Here is a 22,450-nt window from a genome sequence, read left to right on the forward strand (position 1 = left end):
TAAAGATATTTTCTTAGGGTAGTCAAATAATAATTTAAAATAAATAACTTGGAAAACACCACTACTTAATCAAAAAGGATCGACGTGTTTAAAATCCAGTGGTTTCTTCGTCAGGATAAACGCGTGGGATTACTGTCCGAAGTAACTTACAAAAATTTATTTTAAGATTTGATCTCCTTTATGAGGTCAAGGTTTTGGCGAAGTATGTTAATGATAATTTTACAAAAATCATTGCAATGCAATATTGTTTTTAAAAAATGTTATTTTTTGTGCTAAGTGCACAAAATGCTTTTAAAATATTTTTAATAAATTATTAACCTAACCTACTTAACTCAGTTAATAAAGTTTTTGTTTCATCACTTTCCATGACTTTATATACCAACCTCTGCAAACCGTTTGGAGCCAGTGAGACTATGGCATCCCCAATCGGGGTATGTTGCGAGGCTGAAGGTAGTAGGCAGGGAAAGGAGATAGCAAAGAGGAAGGTGAGAAATTACCTGGCTATTCAGATCTGATCACCAAACACGGCCAAAGCCATTTCTTAATGGTGGTCGTACACCAGGGCGATACTGAGAGTATCTTTCACTCTGGAACGTGCCGCAAATATACTACACATTATTTTTAATGAGTATTTTGTGAAATAACACAAATTAATCAAATAAAATTTACTTGCGCACGCCGGAATTTGAACTCGCGACCTCGGAGGCCGTATTATGGTATAATATCATTATAGTGAGTATTTCATATATTTTTTTTCAAGAACTCAAACATTTAATTTGTTCTTGATATATTTCCAAGCATTCTCCGTTATTTTGCATAAAGATATTTTTCGTCTTTCAACTTTCCCCAAAATGTCCAAAAATTTCGCAACTAAACACGCTCGTGTAAAAAAGCCTAATGCAAATTCGCCCCGATTTATATTTAAATTTGTCAGCTGCACTCGGCATCAAGTCCTTACTGCAAATGTTATACGTCAAAGTGAAAGGGATAATAAGTGTATTGTAACAAAGTTGGTCAGTATAAAACGCGAAGAACGCGGCCAGTTGGACTGATAATAGTTCCCGCGTCCACCATGTTTGGTTTTATATTACTGGTTAGTTCATAGATTATATTTCCATACTAATCTTTTTAATGCGGATCTACTTGCCAACTTGCAGATTAAGTTGAGCTTTAAGCTATGAGTGTTGATTTATATTTCTACAGCGGTGTTCAGGCGGCATCTGCCCTTTGTATTGATAAGCTTAAAAGTGTTCATTTTGTTTATAAATGTGCTGCAACTTTTATTGATATTTTCAAGGAGTGAATTTCGTAATGTTTTTTTTAAATATTTTTTTAAACAAATATGAATGTGTGAAGAGATACAAATAATTATTATGTGAATAATAATACAGTGATGTTTATCAGAAACTATTGTTTTCATTTTTTGAGTGATTTATCTGTGAATACATTTAATGACTGATAAAGTGTTATAAGGATATTTAAGTTATGTTCGTCCTTATTTTAAGGAATACTCATTTCATAACGCTACATTTAATAATACTAAAAAAGACCTAATTTCAATACTTTCTTTTCAAAATTATAAATAATGTTGCCATTGAAAACGAAAAAAAATTATAAAATATCAACTTGATTCTTATTCCTTATTTATATTATTATATTACTTATTAACATAAAAAACGGAGTGAATTTTGTATAAAAAATAATGAACTATAAGTAAGTTAACATAAAACGATGATAAAGGTGCAAATTTGATGGTTCTTAAAAGTGCTTTGGGTATTAAGCAAATTTTTAAATATCGATTCCCAAATTCATAATGCCTACGTGAGGATATTTCCAAGATTTTTTTAGAGGAATCTTTCGATTTTTAAGCAACACCTTTGTATAAATTTGTAATTGTGTGAATAAAATATTTGAATTAAATATTAAATATTGTTGTTTCAAATGTTACAGGGTGTTGTGAGCTTTTCCCTGATTGCCTCAGGCCAGGAGTACGAAGAGAGGAGGTCATCCAGAGGATTCAGCCTTGCTGATGATGATGTCGCTTTCGACAAACCCACCACTCCTGTCCCAATCTTGAAGCAAATCAACATGTAAGTCACTCATCTACATTGCTGGCAGAAGTTCAAAGCTACTTGTTCTGTAACTGCAACAATTGTGTCTCTCCTTGCTTTCCCTTCCTAAATATGTATTGATGGTACATACATATGTTTTCGTCTTTATAATAGTAAATAAGGAACACGTATAAGATGTGTGTATCTCAGAATCACTTCAGGGATTTAATGTGGCTGTTGTGAATAAGATTTAAATAAACTTAGGAGATGTTAAGTTATCAGAATTCCCATTGCATTACAAAACTAACACAAAAACTAGATGTGTTTTAGTGTTTGGTTAATTCGTCAAATACCAAACTTAGATTTAATATGACATTACACGTCATCATTTGTCACGTATATGTTGGAATAGCGTCTGACATGTCTTAAAATGTTGATGTTTGATCGCAAGGGAAGGTTGATAATATCTGGACCGCTCAGTGGCTGAGTTGGTGACGCGTCTGGCTAAGTCGTTCATAGCGACACAATCAACATTTCCCGCTTAGTTCCGTTGAAGATTTTCAAATTATTTTCAGGTTATTCGTAACCTGGGAATATTTAACTTTTTGACATGGTCAATCCTTATTGACTTTTTTATGTGCAAGATCATATTTTTAGTAAACGTTGGAACATGTTCTCCTAGTTATAACCTACTATATAATTTATTTGAATGTGTCACGTCATATTTTTAGTAAACGTTGAAACGGGCTCCCCTAGTTAGAACTTAATTTATTTTAATCTTCCAGTTCATATTTTTAGTAAACTTTGGAACAGGCCCCCCTAGTTAGAACCTACTTTATAATTTATTTTAATATGCCAGTTTATATTTTTAGTAAACTTTGGAACGGGCTCCCGTAGTTAGAACCTCATTTTTTCAATCTGCCATTTCATATTCTTAGTAAACTTTGGAACAGGCTCCCCTAGTTAGAACCTACTTTATAATTTTTTTTTAATATGCCAGTTCATATTTTTAGTAAACTTTGGAACAGGCTCCCGTAGTTAGAACCTCATTTTTTCAATCTGCCATTTCATATTCTTAGTAAACTTTGGAACAGGCCCCCCTAGTTAGAACCTACTTTATAATTTATTTTAATATGCCAGTTTATATTTTTAGTAAACTTTGGAACGGGCTCCCGTAGTTAGAACCTCATTTTTTCAATCTGCCATTTCATATTCTTAGTAAACTTTGGAACAGGCTCCCCTAGTTAGAACCTACTTTATAATTTTTTTTAATATGCCAGTTCATATTTTTAGTAAACTTTGGAACAGGCTCCCGTAGTTAGAACCTCATTTTTTCAATCTGCCATTTCATATTCTTAGTAAACTTTGGAACAGGCCCCCCTAGTTAGAACCTACTTTATAATTTATTTTAATATGCCAGCTCATATTTTTAGTAAACTTTAGAACAGGCTCCCCTAGTTAGAACCTCATTTTTTCAATCTGCCATTTCATATTCTTAGTAAACTTTGAAACAGGCTCCCCTAGTTAGAACCTACTTTGTAATTTATTTTAATATGCCAGTTCTTATTTTTAGTAAACATTGGAACAGGCTCTCCTAGTTAGAACCTGCTTGATAATTTATTTTAATTTAACAGTTCATAGTTTTAGTAAACGTTGGAACTGGTTCTCCTAGTCAGAACCTACTTTATAATTTATTTTAATGTTCTAGATCTTATTTTTGGTAAAAGTTGGAACAGGATCCCCAATTTATAACCTACTTTATAAATTATTTTATCATGTTATATTTTTATATAATCTTTTCTTTTGTATAGTTGTTTTAATTCATATTCCTTTATTACAAATTTCATTGACTTATTCCATATTATGCTGTCTCAGTAGAGGTAAAGTCACAAGGAGGAAATCAATAATTGGTATTATTTTGGCTATATAATACTTATGTACAAACTGATTAAATTTAAGCTGTCGATATCCCGAAAATTAATAAATAAATAAATATTTTACAAACTGTTGAAAAATTTGGAAAAGGACGTACGTTCGATACTAATTGAAATAATTGTTAATACTGCATTGTACAGTACGGAAAAGGAAAGAATCTACCAGCAATTTAACAATAAACTAATTGAAGCGTTTCATATTAATCAGGAATTTAATTTCCGCTTTATTTTAAATTCACGTTACATGAAAATTAATTCACGATTTCTCAAATTATATCGGAATTTCATAATTTTAGCAAACAATTATAAGAGGTTATTTTTTGGGTACGATATAGTTTAAAAAAAATATTGATGTATTCAAAATCGTAAACGAATAACCTATTTAAGATAGACGTTTACGGAATGTGATTATTAAGGTGAGTTCTAAAATATATATTTCTAATTCTGATGATGTAATGAACCAGAATATGATACTAATTCTCTTAATCTGCGTGACCTCGGGTATCGGCTTGGACATTCTGTACGGCTTTCAGTACACATTATTGTTACGAAATATCCTTTGTAATGCCAACAACTATGTACGGTTCTCAGAGCAGATATCGCTTGAAGTTTTAATAACTTTTTATCACTATATAAAATCTATTGAAAAGAAATGCGAGTATATCTAGATGTGATGAATTGAAAAAATACTTTGATCTATGGCGCGGCTAACAAACATTTTGTAAATGAAATATAACCATAGACTAAATATTTTTCTTCCCCTTTTCTTAGTCGTGTCGACCTTTTTGAGGACCTTTTGCTTTTACTCCATGTATCACCTCGATACATTGCATTTTATGTCTTTCCTCTAAATTTTTTCTATTAAAAGTTGTATGACTTAGAAACTAGGGGTTCTGAACCCATTTTGATAACGGTAAGTATACAAAAGTGTGAGACATGGTTAACTCGCATATATTATTTAAAAAAATATTATTAATCAATTTTTTTAAGGAGTCTAAAAACCTATTATTTCAAAATATGAAGTGAATAAAGAGCATCAAACTATACATATTTTAAACGAATTAACTATTAAAATGTATTATTTTCAATTCCCAGTTGCAGAAACAGTTGTTTCTCATTGTTATACAAAGTGTTTTTTTTTAAATAAAATGTGCATATTAACCTTGTCCCACTTTTCTGTGTGTTAACCTTAATTTTTTTTTCTACTTTTCTAATTTAATATAAGAATTCTTGTGTTTTTAATTCAAACAAAATATGTAATTAATAAATTGGACAAAGCCTGAGTAAATCTTGCTTCCAAGAGTGTCTTGTGTAAGGCTTCATAGTGACAAATTGCTAACCCAGTACAGCAAGTGAATTTGGGAGCCACCTCTGGGCTGGAACCCCCACGATACTTTATAACCTACTTGATTTTGTGCAAAATAGGGCACTCTTTATGATTGACAGTACGTTGTTTAAAAACCAATTGCCATCTCTATTGCAATTTAGGCATGCTGAGTCTGTTCTAAATATATTTTAATGAAGCCTGCTCTAAGAAGTTAGAAGCATTAATCCCAAGTGTACCGGTGCACTTAACCTAAAACTTGACGGACATAAGCGGAACACCCGTTCACAGTCGATGTCAGCTACATGAGAATGGGTCGTTTCTTCGACTCGTTTTTGGTACGTGTGTATACCTTAACCCGCCTCACAACGCTGCCCAACCGGGTGGCGATAAAGTTCACCTATATTTACCTTGTACAGATATGGGCGCTTTTGTGAGGCATCACATAAAAAAAATAAAAAATCCAGAATTAAATGAAACCTAAAATATTTCCCAGGATACTTTTCCAAGGTCGGAAACTCCGAAAATAATAAAAAAAAAATATTTAAGAAATTGGACACCCAGGCTTCTATTGCACATTTGTTGATAACGATATTTTCGTAAAATGTATTGAAATATAAAAGCACATTCTATAAAACACTTATTTAGAAATTGAAGTACAACCATTGACAACCGATAAGTACTCGATAAAACAAGATTTAATTCAGGTTGGGTTTGTGGTTTACTCGAGCGTTGACATATTTAGTATGAAAACTGGTTCTGCGAAGGTAAATGAAACGGTTATATTGTAATAATTATTGTAAATAATAATGTTGTAAACGTTCTCTATTCCAGGCGTAACGACGACGGATCTTACACCTTCGGATTCGAAGCCGCCGATGGTTCCTTCAAGATTGAAACCAAGGAGGCCAACGGAGAAGTCAGGGGGAAGTACGGATACACCGATGAAACTGGAAAGGTAAGAATTATTAAATTAGTAAAGAGCAAGGATAATTGCTTGATAGATTAATATAAAAAAAATATTACGGAAAATGTACTAATTTTATAGGTGAACTAAATCGCTTGCCTGAATGCTCCACACAATCAGTCAATTCTGATTGATGAAAAATGACACTTACGTAAGACGCCACTTACGTAAGACTGACACTTACGTAACAGAAATTAGGATTTATGATGATATTTTAGGAAAAACTTATATAATTTACTCATTTGAGAAAAAATATTTTTACCGCCGACTACCCCGGAGTTTGTTAAGGTACATGTACGTTACCTGCCTTACTAGAAAATGTCTGTTCTAAGACGGTTAATATACACACGGAAAATAGTTGAAATTCGGTGTATTTACCTGGATATAATTTTTATGTCCATTGAAATAGAACCAGTGTTTTTTTTTTGCATACCATTTTCTGTGTTTTTGCATATAATTTCTGCTGGCCATACAGTCTTTGTGCAGTTTTCATAGTAGGATATTTCAAATTATATTCATATATATTGTTCTCATATCAGGAAATGTTCATATCTGAACTTATCTTAAACCATAACGATAATGGACACGACAAATTATATGAAATGGTTCCCACTCCGCTGAGGAGTTCTTGGAGAAGCCTTCAGTGCTTTGGAGTAAAGCAGAGCAAAGGAGAGGACTGAGAAATAATACAGCATCAGGACTAGATATGATATCAGATGAACTAATAAACACTGGTGGTCCAATGCTAAAAGTGCATAGTCACTGCCTGGAAACACAGAGAAAAATGATCCTGTTGAAAAAGTGACAGCATGCTAACTTCCTGATAAAATATTAGTCATTCAAAATATATCGAGACGATGAGTTATTTTCCTAATAGATCGTAAAACATTTGTTTTTGGCTGATACTTTGTTAGGAACTCTTTCAATGCATTCGTTATATGTTTGCAGTCCCATTTTTAACAGGAAAACTACGAATTTGACCAGCTTTTAAATAAATTAACAGTATTTCATATCAGTAAGTTTTCTTCCTGTGTAGACAATCAAAATTCATGGGTTTTTAGAGCTATACGTCACCCATTTTACATAACCGAATAATGCACAATTTTACACAAATCATTTTGGAAGAAGATAAATAAATGTAGAGTTCCTGTATAGGTTTTACCACTGCATTTTTGTGACTTGAAGAATGATTTCTACGAATGCCGTTTTACATAATTTAAAAAAAATTATTCATTATTTGGCAGTATAAAATAAAAGATTTGTGAAATTATTTGTTGGATTTACTTGCACTCATCAGAGTACCCATGCAATTAATGCAGTTGAGTATTTATTTAAATGACCTCATTATTCTTTTTTTTAAACGTGTAGATGAGTGAAAGTTGATTATGACAAAAACCCATTAATATACTGCAATATTTCATAGTATGTTTTGTATCTATGTAGGTGCACTTGAATTATACACAGTCTCCGGAAATTCGTAGTACAAGCGGGGAGCTGGTAAATCTACATTACATTTACGGTCAATTATGTGGTATAATTTTTTTTTGTTTGAGCTTTGGTTTTCGAGTAAATCGAGTCCGAAGTTGAAAATATTTTAGATCGAATTTGAAAAAAAAAAACTCTTTAAAATAGGTCGCAGCATACAATTTTTCGGGAACTATTAAGTTCCCGAAAAAAATAGTTTTTGTTTTTGTTTTGGGTTTTCCATGTTATGTGGATTCACCAGTTTTTCGCTTACACTGCAAGTTTTCCGGGCACCGTATATATTCTAAATTGAGTTTATGGATCGCATGTATTTTATCAATGTGTTTTATAATACTAAACCTTCGCGTATTCATAAATCCATTACAATGATTTCGAAATGGTGCATTTAACATTGAGTATGACACTTTTATTATTTATGAGTTTACTGATAATATTATATATTGCTATCTCTTTAAAGATGGCTGACATTGTTTTAAAATAATTAATAGCCTTGTGCTATTTTCGTTATATGCAAATATACAATGCGAATCTTTAATTAATATTTGAACGGAAGCTTAAAAATGTCATTTCCATTGTTTTGTGTTAATTAAAGAATACTATGGAACATAATAAAAATAGCATAGTTATTACTTAGTTGTTAGGAGTTTCAACAACATGTAAAACCGGCACTTTTTTCCAGTTGCATTCAACGGAGGTGATTATTTTTAGATATTCAAAATAATATACCAAGCCTTTACTACTCAACCCAAATCTACTCAAACTAGGGCTACGCAAATACGAGGGCTACACAAATGTAATTCACGCCTTATTAGACTCTAGTATATAGAGAGATGTGGGGGAACGTCAATCAAAAACGAAACATTTGAATTACTACAGATTTTGAAATTGTGGAGAGTTATTAAATATATTTGTGGTGATGAAACCAATAGTACAACCTCGTACCATTTTTGACAGTCAAACCTATTTATAAAAATCCTGATAACTCGTGATAGAAATAATGTTGTTTTTAAAAAATTTTCATTGATTAAAAATTATCATATAAAGTTGTTTTCATCAAGTATTCGTTATTCGCCATTTGGTTTGTTTCACATTATTAAATATTTAACATGAAAAATGATTGTCATAAAATGAAGAACAAATCTTGAATGAAATCTTTGTAAATATTTGGTAATACAGATAGTAATAAAACAAGTTGACGACAAGACTTTGAAAAAGCATATTTTTATAGAATTGCACCAAGGAGAATCATTAAAAGTGAAGTTTAAACAAAATATTTACAACGATAATGAAACATTATTCAGTTGTTTTCATTATGCTCAAAATACTTTCTGAATTTTTCAATAGATGGCATTAAATTCTTCTACATAGTGTATCTTAGTAAAAGTACGTTGATTACTTTAAATTTACTGTTGGAAGAATAGCCAAGAATCAAACCATAATCTTATAACCACATAATATTAGTATAAAGCGATTTTCTAAGGTTAACAGCTTATGGACCCTATCGTCGAGAAAATTCACACAGATTTTAAAGTCCACGATGTTCAGCCTGAAATATAATTTTGAAGATAACTTTGGATCTTTGAATATTCATTTAACTGTCAAAAAAGTTTCCGAATTGTTTGTTCAATTGTTTCAAAATAAATTTTTCACAAAAATTATCCTCTCATTGTTCTTAACAATTTAACAAAAATTTTTCATCATTGAATCATATTGACACTCATTACAAAAATATTTTTTATTTTTTTTTTATTATTTTAATATAGATCATAGTTACATTAATACATACATATTTTGCAAAATATAATATTAAGGTTCATAATTGGTCATGTATACCTTATCAGAAAAGAGGAGCTCTTGTGCCTGATAAGGGAGCCACGATTCTTACTTAGATTCAATGTTATAATATTATGTTATGTGTAAAATATAAATAAAAATATATATATATATTTTTTTTAATATAAGTTTTTTTGGAAAAAAGTTTGATTTTATTTATTTGTTCTTGTTGGTTCGTAATACAGCGCAATTCGGAAGGGAGATTATTGTAGTTTTTTATGGCTTGGTAAATATAATGGTTTTGCATTTGAGTTGTTTTAAAGATTGGCGTAATAAATTGATTTCCATTTCTCATCAGTTTGTAAAATTCTTGATATTCTGTGTTATTTTTTTCTTTACACATTTTTATAATTGAAGTTTGCTTAAATATATCATCAATATTTGGTACTGGAAACAATTTAAAAAGCAATTTTGTCGGGAAAGTAGAGTTTTTTTTAAGTATTACCTTTATAATAATTTTTTGCGAGATTTTTACTGAGTTTAGGTTGTTTTTATAAGATCCTCCCCAACCTTTGATTCCGTAAATAAGCAGGGAGTGGACAAGAGCATAATATACATTTTTTAGTATTTTCACATTTAAAATATTTCTTAACCTAACAAATATATAAATACATTTCCTTATTCTCTTTACTAACTCCGTAATATGGCTTTTCCATTTCAAATTTTCATCGATGATCACACCAAGATATTTAATTTCAGAAGAAGAGTTGATTACAGTACAAATAGGATTAAGTAGTTTACAGTTGGCATTGTCACAATTTTCATCATGGATTATGATATTTACTTTGTGTTTAGGTATTTTTTGTAGTGAGAATAATACATATGTTGTTTTTTTGGCATTAAGTGTGAGTAGGTTATTATCAAACCATGATTTTAAGATATTAATACATTCATTTGCAAGTTTGTTAACTAGTTCCCATGTTTGACCTTTTATTAATAAAACAGTATCATCAGCATAAGAGATTAATTCACCTTTGATTTTCTGTTGGAAAATGTCATTTACATACATTAGAAATAGTAATGGTCCGAGGACCATTACTATTTCTATATATATATATATTTCCAATATTTTACTGATAACAATCCTCTTTACCGCCATATGTTTAGGTTTTCGCATTCAACAGAATTTACTAAGCCCTTTATTGCGTAATATTTCAGCTGCACGTAGTTGAGTACGGAGCCAACAAGTTCGGCTTCCAACCCTCTGGAGAAGGTATCACTGTTCCCCCGCTATACACCGGCTCTGAACCCGAGGAGTCCGGACAGGAACTCAATCAGCCCCAACAGAGACAGGAGATTCAACAGTCTTCCAGGCCCGTCTTTAAGGTACAATAATACACCCGTATACACTACCCTGAAAGTTGTTAAGAGGAATGGAAAAACACAAGCAACCAACTATTTTGTTATGTGAAAATCACCAAAGAGTCCTGTAAGACAGACTGTCAGAGCCAGTGGGGCTATATCATTCCCGATTGGAGTATGTTGTGAAGCTGAAACGATTGGAGATAGAAAATAGATTATGAAGAGCAAACCCGAGAAGTACCTGCCTATTTACATCTATTGATTTTTAATTATTAGTTTCAATGGGAAAGTTTGTACCTGATGTGGGTATATATATAGTATAAGTATAAATTCATTTTTTTCTCTGCCTCAGTTAGGTTTCCTGTTCTGAGGCGGACTATAGTTTTTTAAACTTTTGTATTTTGTTTCAAGTTGTCTTTACATCGTCTTCATAACGTTTAATTAAATTTAATTAACTTAAAAATATATTAATTAAAAATAATATAAAATAAAAATTAAAATATGAAATCTGAAACAAAAAATCAGAAATGGATACGATCACATCTAGGACTCGAACCCGGGACCCTTGCCTTGCCGGGGCACCGCTCTACCACTGAGCTAATGGGACTTCGGTCACATTCGGTCATCCTGGGTTCGAGTCCTAGATCGTCATCATCCTAATCGCTAATATCGTCTTCAATAATGAAATATTACAATTTGAGGTTTTACTCAATAAAGTTATTCCAAAAAATAAATAGTCTATTTTGGCTTATTGTTCTGGTTGAGTATTTATGTTGGGCAGTGGAGTATTCATATTTATTTTTTTTAAAGTTTAAATAAAATATTTTTGAAGAAGATTTTTGTAAATTGTAGACTTGAAAGATATTAAATATTTCTTCTGTCGGAGTACTAACGGAGATTAAACACGGCCAAAGCCATCCTAATCGACCTTGGGATTCTGAATTGTGACCTTTGACCAGAGCTGTACTGTAAAAAATTCTATGTAATATTTTATATTAATTAAGTACGATATAACGCAATTTAATTATTTACGCTTCTGACTTCGTGGTCGAGGATTTTAACTGCTCAACCGCGGTTGTACTCGTATATATCTATCTAGTACATAATATATTAATTACGTTTTATTGCTGGGGGTAATTTAATTTACGTACCAGAAAGTATCCTTAGTCTCCCCTAATTTGAATGCTATAAATACCTATGTTAGGTGCTCTAGATTGATGAAACTGTAACCTATCTAATCTAGAAGTAAAACCAAGAAATAGATAAATAATCTTCATTCCGTAACGATTTAAAATATGACAAAGGAATTTCTAGAATTAAGTTTCATTGGATTGAGTGCCTTTGATTGAATTATGACTCTAAACAAACTATATATAAATTACCTAAACACTCTCATAATTAATATTATGAGAGTTAACCTTAATAGGTACAGTCTTCCATCTAGCACAGTTATTGACATCCATTTTCAAAATTAAACTTAATGCATCATTGTCTTTTTTTTCTTCATAATATGTACATGTATTATTGTCTTCTGCAGCACGTAGTATAGAAGGAGCGACAATCTGGATACAGTTCTACCCAACCACGACGCTTCCTAATTGGACATTTCCTCTTATTTTTTAAAGGATTTAAAAATATAGATGTAATATTGAAATATGTGGGGTTTCTTTTTTTAGCGACTAGGGCTACATAATGTACTTCTTGCTGTACCAATTCCTACATGTTTATCTTACAATGCAATTGTGTGTTTTAATAATGAACGATTGGTATAAAACTTTTATCGGGTTGTTAGAAGCTTATTTTGTGAATCACATTATCATAATTTGATTACAATAATTTTCTGATTGACCAGGTTTTCCATTCAATCGTACTATAGTAATCATACACCAACGAAAATAAGTGTTTCTTGGGCCTAGTGGGTTAATTTAAATCCTCTTCAATATTTTATAATTATTCTCAGAACAGTTTTTCGTAAAAGTATCATAAATAATTAAAGAGGAATATGTATATAACACCTTAAAAATATTATTGAATTAATAATCTTAAGGTACATCTAAAACTGAGAATTTCATTGAACTATGTGGAGTATTTTTTCTAAAATCCATGTAATTATTTCCTATTTCAGCAAGTACCTGAGAGGCGCCCTCAGGCGCCCGCTCCAGCGCCTCAGAGAGCCCCCGCCCCAGCACCCCGCCCCGCCTACGTTGCCCCCGCCCTGGCTCACAGGCCTACCTACACCGCTCCTGTCCCAACCAGGGTAAACTTACATTATATATTTTTTCTATCTTTACCATGATGATACCTGACAATGGCCCGTTGCCCTGAGCCCTTTTGTCCATAACATCTGAGGGATGAGGAATGGTGTGAAGCTTACAAATAATGGTGGAAGGAAATAGCAGGGGTATTAACCTTTCCTTTCCGAAGTAGCTGGCTATTAGGGCTTAGCCACATATCAGAGCTAAAGCCAAATTTAGTAACGTTTTGTTTATGAATTGTTGGCACTTTTTTTCAGTTGTAAATGTGAACAAACCAACTCAAAATACTTTTTTTGTGCTTTGCCTTGTTTTTTTAATTTTATTATCATGGCCCTGCAACCCAGCGTCAAGACGTTCATTTACCTCTCTGCTTTTCTAACTTAATATTCTTCCTTAAAATACACATTTTATTTGCTCTTTACTTTAACAGATCTTTCTCTTTTCTAGCCTCAGTTCTTTGCCGGAGCTCAGCCCGTCGTAGAGTCTCAGCCCGAGGACTACGATTACGACCAGCCCGCCCCCGTCCAGAGGCAGCCCGCTCCCAGGCCCGCCCCCCGTCCCCAACCTCAATACCAACCCAAACCCGCCCCTCAGGTCAAGTACACCCAAACCGAACGTCCAGCTCCCAACTTCATCCCCAACCCTCAATTCCGTCAGAACATACAACTGTCTCAACCTGAGTTCAGACAGGCCCCCGCGGCTCCTCAATACGAGAGCGCCCCCGAGCCCCCACAGTATTTCAGACAAGACCCTGTCAGACCCCAACCCAGCAGGTTCACCCAAACCCAAGCCATCATCCCTGAAGAACCTAGGACCTCTTACAACCCCAGACCATCAAAGGCCGCAGGAACCAGCGGATTCTTCGATCAGCTGACAGAACAATACTCACTCAAGAGCGGAGGAAACCCCGTTCACGACGTCTCTTTTGGCTTCTATTAAAGACACCAACTTAGATAAGACCAATAAATTATAATTTAGATTTGTGATCCTTTTGAGTTAAGTGATTGTTCCTTGATGTGTTGTATATAAACGTGGTAATAAAATAATATAAAATAAAACCTTTTTTTTTGGGTTTGGAGAGCTTGTTTAAAATGCATTATATGACATTTTAACAAACAATGGTCTGTTATTTCACGATGTGTATCAACACGTAACACAGTAGTGGCTGTGGAAAATAAAATAATACAGCCATAAAAAGCTATATTTTCTCACGCTGTATGAACTATGCAATAAATATTACACGTACATGATATTTCTCCTTTTATCCACTAAAGCAGGACCGTTTATATTTTAAATAAATTATTGTTACAAATTAACTATGCATAAACATTAATTTTAAGGTTCTTCATTAATATTTCAACTTAAGTGTCTAAAAAAAATCAATTATGTTGGAAATAACAACAAATATCCGTTTTATAAATCGATACAGTCGATATGTGCACTTACATAACAAACGCATACATTTGCTTCACATTTGTGAGAAGGTAACATTTCTAATAGTATATAAAATTTCTAATTCAGAATATTTTCAGACATAAATAGGAATCTTTCCTTCAAATAAGACTAAAACATTGAAAAAATTTTTTTACATCAACCCGAAACAAATTTTATTTTAAAACTTTTTTCCATTTGGTTATTTTTTGGACCGGTTTCACATATTTCATAATTTAGGTAAAGGTTTTATGAACAACCTCGTTGAAGGAGCATACAGTAATACTTCTAAAAGGTATTACTTAAATGAAACTCTGGCAGTTAAAAAAAACTAATTTCCTTTTGGCATGCGTTTTATAGATAATATAAGATTTATTGTCGCCTTTCTGGCGCAATCACTTTAATGGAAAAATAATAATAAGCCTGGTGGAAAAACTGAAAGTCTCCTTGGGCGGGAACAATGAAATAAAATGACGAAATAATTCACAATGGAGACATGCATTAGTTGGATTAGCCGGCGAACCACATTTTTCTCAGCACACATAAACTATTATGCATTATGACAAGAGGAGGGGAGCCAGTTCGTTAGCATTGTGCAAGTTAATGAGAACCTTTGGAGCAAACTACCTCTCGTGAGCAAGAAACAAAACTAGATCATGGCAAAAAGATATAAGAAATAACGTTTCTCACGGATGTACTGAGAGTATTGAGATTTCTGCAGCGGATTTGACAAAAAATACTTTCAATTTCCTCGCGTAACGTTTTTCGTGCAATTCAATGGAGTGCATTTTTCACTTCTCATGGCAATTGTCAATTAAAAATACTATTGTTTGATATCTCTTTGACAAGATCTATCAATGAAAAAAAATGCAAGAATTCACAACATTATAATGACAAATGACACAGCATATTATTATCGTAAAAATGAACGGCTAATCTAAATTATGCAAATGGTATTATTCATCGTGAGTTTTCCAACGGCAAAAACACATGGCATGGCTTATTACTTATTAATCGATATACAAAAATAACATAACACGCTTAATTCCTACACATCATCATTGTTAATTTACATGGGTATGACAGGGTTTTATATTTGTTTAATCATTATTTCAATAGCCTTTGGATGTGAATATATATGTGGGTAGTATGATGGATACACTATATACCTGTAATTGAGTATAATAAATGGATTCATTTAAATCATTTGTGTACATAATACGATACGTTAAAACTTTATAGTATTCGAAAGTATATATGAATACATAAACACGAAGTGGCAAAATACGAATGTATATCTTTTTATAACAGGTTTCTATCTATTCAATGTTTCAATAGATACTAAGACGTGTTAACATGGGAATAGTAAAAACGCACATTTTCTTACTTACCTAATAATTTATTCACAGTTTTCTACATAGATAAAGGTAGGTACCAGTTTGTACAGTGGCAATAATTAGTTTTGCGATTAAAGCAAAATACATAATTTTAACATATTTATAAATCTCATTTTCAATTTCACATCATTCGCTTTTCCCTCTTTGTTACTTCTTTGGTTTGTGTTTCCTCGCCTAGTATTTGGACATTTCTTACTTTCTTCCTGTACTCTGGAACCGGTGTGGTCATCATTGATTGTGATTCTTCCTGCATTTGACTGAAATCGGGGTTGATTGCCAACATTAACATCTTCAACAATAGAGCTTCCCGCACATCTGGTGGTAGATATTCCACTTGGTCGCTGCTCTCGATGCCATTTGGAGTGTCTTCGAACCTTTGCTCATACGGCCTGGGATTGTAGAATCTCTGTCTTCTTGGAACAAATCTTTGGCTTTCATATGGAACTGAGGGGTCGAAATTTGAAATTTCATTTCTGTATGTTTCATCTTGGGAACGGTAATCATTATTCCTGTTCGGGTATTGGTTCTGTTGATTGGAATAAGGTCCCTGGTATTGATTGTAAGCACCCTGTGGAGGAAACGCCCCGTAAGGTCTTGGCTCCTGGTATCTTTGTTCTTGGGGATAAGCTGATCGAGGCCTGTAAAGAGCTTTCTGTTGTTGATATTCTGGGTTAAATAGTTGTTGTTGTTGTTGTCCCTGTTGATATTGGGGATTATATTGGCCATGGTTATTTAAGTCTTCTCGAATATCAATAAGAGCTTGGAGACGATTTTGCTTTATGAGAAGGTGGTGTAAAAGTATCTTCAAATCTCTGGTACTAACGGGTGTAGAAATCGGTCTTATTTCATTCAATTGCTGTGGTACAGGTAGTGGGGAAGGTCGTTGAGGAAGCGCGTTCTCCTCTCTTCCGCCATTGAATGCATTGTACATTGGATACCTCATATTAGGTAGGTTTCCATTAAATATTGGAATTGCAATTAGATTATCTTTGTTATCTTGGTTTACTTCACCTGGATTCTCAATGTTTTGATGTTGAGCGCGAGGATCCAACTGAACAATATTTGGCTGAATTTGAGGTTGTATATGCTGCCTTATAAATTGTCCATTTTCATCGGTCGGAATGTTGGGGTTGTATCTGAATAGGACTCTTTGGTTGCCGATTGGGACAGCTGCTCCAGGGTTATCCCTTAAGAAGTCTCTGGTTCTGAATTGAGCAATCGGGACCTGTTGGTGGTGAGGTCTCAGGAAAGGTCGCTCAATTACTCTCTGATCTTGTTGTGGTTGAGGGAATTGGTAAACGGGAATAGGATTAGTTGTCACGTAATTTTCATCCTCAATTTTATTTGTTGTAGCTTCTAACGTTGTTTCTTGTTGTTCTTCGTGCACTCGCGGACTATTTGTGGCCAACTTTTCATTAAGCTTCTGCCTTGGCGAAATTTGAATTGGAATCAATCTTGGTCTGTTTGTTGTGGTAAAAAGTGGTCTCGGAGTTCCCAGAGAAATTGAACCACCATAAACGTCTGTGGTATCGTCTCCAGCAGATTGTTGGAAAGCGTACATTTGTCTGTTTTCATAATTGTTAGAACTCAATTGTCGTCGGAATGTGTTTCCTCTTACAGGTTTAGCATCTTTCGTTATTTCCGGATTTTTTTCGAACACTAATGATGGCCTCACATAAGTAGGCAAAGTTGAAGTTGATTGTGTGGAATTTGATGTCACGGGTAGTTTCTCAATTTCTTTGAATTCTTTTAGATTTGATTCATCATTTGGTTCGGTTGAAACTGAAACCTGTCTTTGTGTAAATATCGGGAATGTATTTAAGTTTGGTTGCCGACTGTTGGTTATAGATTCAGACGTATTCATGCTTTGTATATTTCCAGTAACAACTCGATAAGATTCTGTTGTCGTGACCGCAGGGCCTCCACCTAAAGAGATGACTGGTCTACGCCTAGGGATAGCTTGTATGACGGTCTGTTTGGTTGGAATGCTGCTGGTCTTGGGATATATGAGGGTGGGTTGAGGGCGACGCGTTGTTGAAGAAGATGTCCTGTTCAATCTGACGATGGGTGGGGCAATGGACGACAGCAAAGAGGATTGTGACGTATTGCTTGTGGAATACGAAACCCTTTTGATTTCACCGTTTGGGTCGACGTAGCCAAACGTCCCTTTGATGTTTCCTAGTACATCTCTGCTTTCAATCTTAAACGTTCCATCGTCCGCTTCATATCCAACTGTATAAGAACCATCCTCGTTAAGCCGCCGTATTTGTTTCACTATGTCTACTTTCTTTGGATCGGCGGTTTCGGATGCAAATAAATCTTTGGTTGAATTGGTCATAGGTTCTGCACTATTTGTTATGTTTACTGTTGTTTGCTCCATCTGTGTCTCCTCTGATGCGACCCCCAGTAAAGGCGAACACATCACGAGGAAAATCAACCATGTTGATTTCTGGAAGAAGCGAAAAAAAATTACTACATTGAGTTAAAATGTATACTTACAATGCATTAACGGAAATTAAAAATTTGCATAGTTTTATTTTAAAATTGTAAAAAAAACTTCAAGAAACTTGTATAAAATAAATTGAAATCACACCCCTTTAATTAAATTTTTTTTATAACTTAAATAAGTGTCACTATTTTGAGATCAATTAAAACATTACTAATAATCACTGATTACAAAAAACAACATCTTCAATCTTTAAAGATAAATGATCACAACACATAACGTAGTTTCATAATCACTGTTGACATTAGAGCGGAACACGACCAAACAACAACAATGGTAAAAACAGAGCGCTCCATATGATACCCACCTCACTGTGAACACTCATCTTTAGCAAGGCCTACATGAAAAGAGATCAAAATGAAAACTGAGCCAGAAGTCGCCCCGGGGTCCCTATATAGGCTGGGCCCCCTACTAGACCCTGCGGTGGGCCTTCGGCTCCGGGGCCCGAGCGACAATGGTTCATTGGGACACAGCTGGTGGGAACTCGGGGCGCGCGCGTGGGATCCGGCTCATAATCTTGCGTAACCAAACCCATTATTTCGGTCTCAGTGTTCTCATGTCGGCTGCAGCCACTTGCTCCTCAATGAGACACATTTGGCGCGGGTCAAAGTTGCCCCCGACACTGGAAAGTAATTAAAATATAGGTACTTATTGTAGGCAAAATATTCCGTGTTACAAACAACTAAACACATTTCGGACAGCATGCCAGATCAAGATTCTAAGATATTGCTTTTATCAATGTATCGTAATAATTAGGGGCTTGATCGGGTAATTGGATGCAATCTGAAAGTGTGATAAATGAGCCACATTGTCAGATCCAGTACAGGTGAGTATGGTTATTGGGAAATGCTGTAAAAATACTTTGGAGAATGGAAAAGGTTTGCCAATTTTTTTAAAGTTAGCAAATTTAATTTAGTATCTTAATTTCGGCAGACAGCTTTAATTGATATGCGAAAGTAATTACGGAGGCCAATACATATTTTTTTATAAAATGATTGGATATTATAGAACACTTCAGCGCGTGGGAATTTTTCTAAATGCCTTTTCCTTAAATTTAGATCTCTGCATATAATATTATACCAAACAATATTTTATTAAGGAATTGTCTCTTTCTCCGTATATTGTTTTCTCTTATTGGAAGTTGGCTCTCATCAAACATTACTATCAACTTCTATCAAGATTATAAAAAATGACATTCTGTAAGGGTATAGTTTAGAGTTAAAGGTACCTAATTACTTCTTAATTGTGGTTAGTTACCTACACTCGAAGATAATCCACGATGATTACAACGATTGTTTACCAAAGATAAATGCTTGAGAGGAAACCATCGCAACGAATTCTTATCATTAGTAAATAGTGTTGTGAGATTGATTCTCACCTCTTCCGTCACATATCTCATTGTATTCATTAGAAATAAACAGATTAAACTTTCATAAAAATCCCATGACGATATCCTAACAGTATATTTCCTAAGTAAAGCGTTCAAATAACGTAATAAATAATCATAACAAAACTGGGCTTGCTTAAACTAGGTAGGTATGTAATGTTATTGTACAAAAAAACTATTTTTTCTTCACCCATGCCGCCCACCATTTCATTTTGTGGAGACATGTCCCCGGGAAAAGGGTAGTGCTTTATTAGATTTTTTTCTTCTTGTTAAGTATAACAAAATAAGTTAAATATAACTTCATTACAAAATTGACTGTCCTGAGTTACTCCAATTAATCAGCATCCACATACCCAAAAGATCTTGCCGAAATTTACTACCCTTTTATTTTTACAACACCAGGACACTGTCTTATCAAAATTCCCCAATCCCAAGACTTCACAGTCTCGGAAATAAATACTCTGATCTGGGAGATATATTTCATCTTAAAAATAATCAATATAAATATTGTTTATTTCAATTCTTTTATAGATCGAGACACAAATAGACATCTATAATTTCCGCAATATATATATTTTTATTTTTATTTTGAATATCTATTTATGTGAGACTTCTTATCATTTTTACTAATGTATCTTATTTTATTATATGCTTTTGTTGTAACATTTATTATTTTTTCGTTTTTCGTTGTATTATGTTTCCTTTATTGTTTTAATTTTGTAGAATAAGGTAGTAAATTGTAGTGTGTAAAAGCCCATTAGGGCGTGTAATAATAATAATAAATAAAATTATGCCATTATTTATAAAGATGCAAAAGTCGGTCATTTTGAATACATGTAGGATAACAAAAGATTTTTTAAATATTTATGTTGAGGGATCAGTAGGATTTATAGGCCCTGTTAGAAGTTCTACCGAGCCGAACCCTCTGATATGAAAATATCTGGAGACGGTGAATTTTTTTTTTCCCATTTGATATCTGGTGATTTGACGTGTTGTTGTTCTTGTATTGTTTTGTATTTATTTTACTTATATAATGCACTTACATAGTGTTGATTGACTAGCTGATCATTTGTGGAAAAGTGAGTGGAAGGGTTAAGTTTTTCCTTTGGGGAAGACTTAACCCGGACAACTAAATCGGAAGTTTAAAAAAAAAATAGGTGGAAAAATTATAATTCATTGTCCCGTGAAAAATCGCGAGTATTACGTTTGTAGAATTTGTGAATCTGTGAGTATTTATAAAACATTTGCCTCGAGATCATTGCCTATCAACAATAATTAGGGAGACGTTGAATGAACACGTTTAAGCAAATTTTCAATGATACATATTGCATTGCGTTACGCAGGAATATCTCACACATCAGCAATCATAACAGAGAACCGAAATTATATACCTAGTAGAAAAATGATGACCCTTAATATAATATAGCGAGTATTATAGGTGATATAATAAAGTTTGAATACAATATAGTTTGATAACATTAGATAATCTATTTTGTAATATGTTTGTATTTCCGCTTACATTTTTTCCAATACCTTATATTATCTTAGATTAAAAAATTTATAAGTTGTTATATAGGTATGGAAGTATGTACACGTTCTTTTAACAAAGGTATTTTGAGTAAAAATAACATTTAGCTGTAATCAATGGTTTCGTTTTGTTCCGTCATATTAATGTAAAACAAATTTTATTATTTTTTTGCCAAAAAAAAGGTTATTTGGGGATTCTTTTCAATTGTCTTCTGATTTACCAGGTATTTAATATTTTTTCTTTCCTAATTGTCACTTTTCAGACTACACTTATTAAAGCACCGTTCAAGGAAGAAAGCTACAAACATTGAAAAAACCCGTGGTACACAATAATCTGTGCACCGTCGGTAAATACGAGTACTTATGGAATAATTTACTTATTCCGCTTACTTCTAAATAAGCCTAAATTAATGAAATAACACTTTGTTTCAATTTACTTAGTACAAGAAACTTAGTTTAAGAAACTTCAATTTACTTAGTACAAGAGATGCAAAAACACGAGAAAAATAGGTTATTATGTTATTTACAGGAAAACACGTGGAAAATAGGTTATTACGTTATTCACAGAAAAATAGGTTTTTAGGTTATTTACAGGAAAAACACCTGAAAAATAGGTTTTTTATTTCATTTACAGGAAAAACACGTGAACAATACATGTTTAAGTTATTTACTGGAAAAACAGATTTTTAGTTTATTTACAAGAAAAATACGTGAAATATAGATTTTTCGGTTTTTTACTTATTTAATTATTTATGTAAGCATAAAAAACAATTTTAAGTCTCAAGGTTAAACACATTAATTACATTAAAAGATGGAATGATAATAATCACTCGAATAACGAACACAAATATTAAACTGCTGAAGCATTATTTTCGGTGGGAAGAAAAGACAAACAATATTAAAAATACATTTTGTCAGTAGTAAAAAAAATGATTAAGAATTTTTTTAGGTGTTTTCTTATCAAATCCCATCTCCTAGACCAGGGATCGGCAAACTTTCAAGTGAGAAGACCAAAGTTCTCTAGGAAACACGATAGCAAATGAATCAGAGA

General features: G+C 33.1%; 2 protein-coding genes across 2 annotated transcripts; one reads left to right on the top strand and one right to left on the bottom strand.

The window, feature by feature from the left end:
- The first annotated feature begins 1,000 nt into the window (after window positions 1-1,000).
- Window positions 1,001-14,209, top strand: LOC149421218 (uncharacterized). Its single transcript, XM_089635416.1, has 6 exons — window positions 1,001-1,093; window positions 1,951-2,090; window positions 6,144-6,267; window positions 10,753-10,920; window positions 13,022-13,153; window positions 13,599-14,209. Exons 1-6 carry the CDS (start codon window positions 1,073-1,075, stop codon window positions 14,088-14,090), a joined length of 1,077 nt encoding a protein of 358 aa, XP_089491542.1. The 5' UTR covers window positions 1,001-1,072; the 3' UTR covers window positions 14,091-14,209.
- A 1,751-nt stretch (window positions 14,210-15,960) lies between these two features.
- LOC149421219 (uncharacterized) lies at window positions 15,961-18,931 on the bottom strand. Its single transcript, XM_089635417.1, has 2 exons — window positions 18,793-18,931; window positions 15,961-18,428 (listed from the first exon to the last, which is right to left on the bottom strand). The coding sequence occupies exons 1-2, from the start codon at window positions 18,808-18,810 to the stop codon at window positions 16,101-16,103; spliced, it is 2,346 nt and encodes a 781-aa protein (XP_089491543.1). The 5' UTR covers window positions 18,811-18,931; the 3' UTR covers window positions 15,961-16,100.
- Window positions 18,932-22,450: the final 3,519 nt, after the last annotated feature.

This window comes from Hesperophylax consimilis, chromosome 9, assembly GCF_061612785.1.
Source record: "Hesperophylax consimilis isolate HC1 chromosome 9, BYU_Hcon_1.0, whole genome shotgun sequence".
NCBI lineage: Eukaryota > Metazoa > Arthropoda > Insecta > Trichoptera > Limnephilidae > Hesperophylax > Hesperophylax consimilis.

Excerpts from the sequence above, each read along its gene's own strand:
- LOC149421218 (XM_089635416.1), top strand. The coding sequence starts at position 1,073 with ATGTTTGGTTTTATATTACTG. Across the intron at positions 1,094-1,950 it reads TGTTTGGTTTTATATTACTG|GGTGTTGTGAGCTTTTCCCT; the intron begins GTTAGTTCATAG and ends CAAATGTTACAG. Across the intron at positions 2,091-6,143 it reads ATCTTGAAGCAAATCAACAT|GCGTAACGACGACGGATCTT; the intron begins GTAAGTCACTCA and ends TCTCTATTCCAG.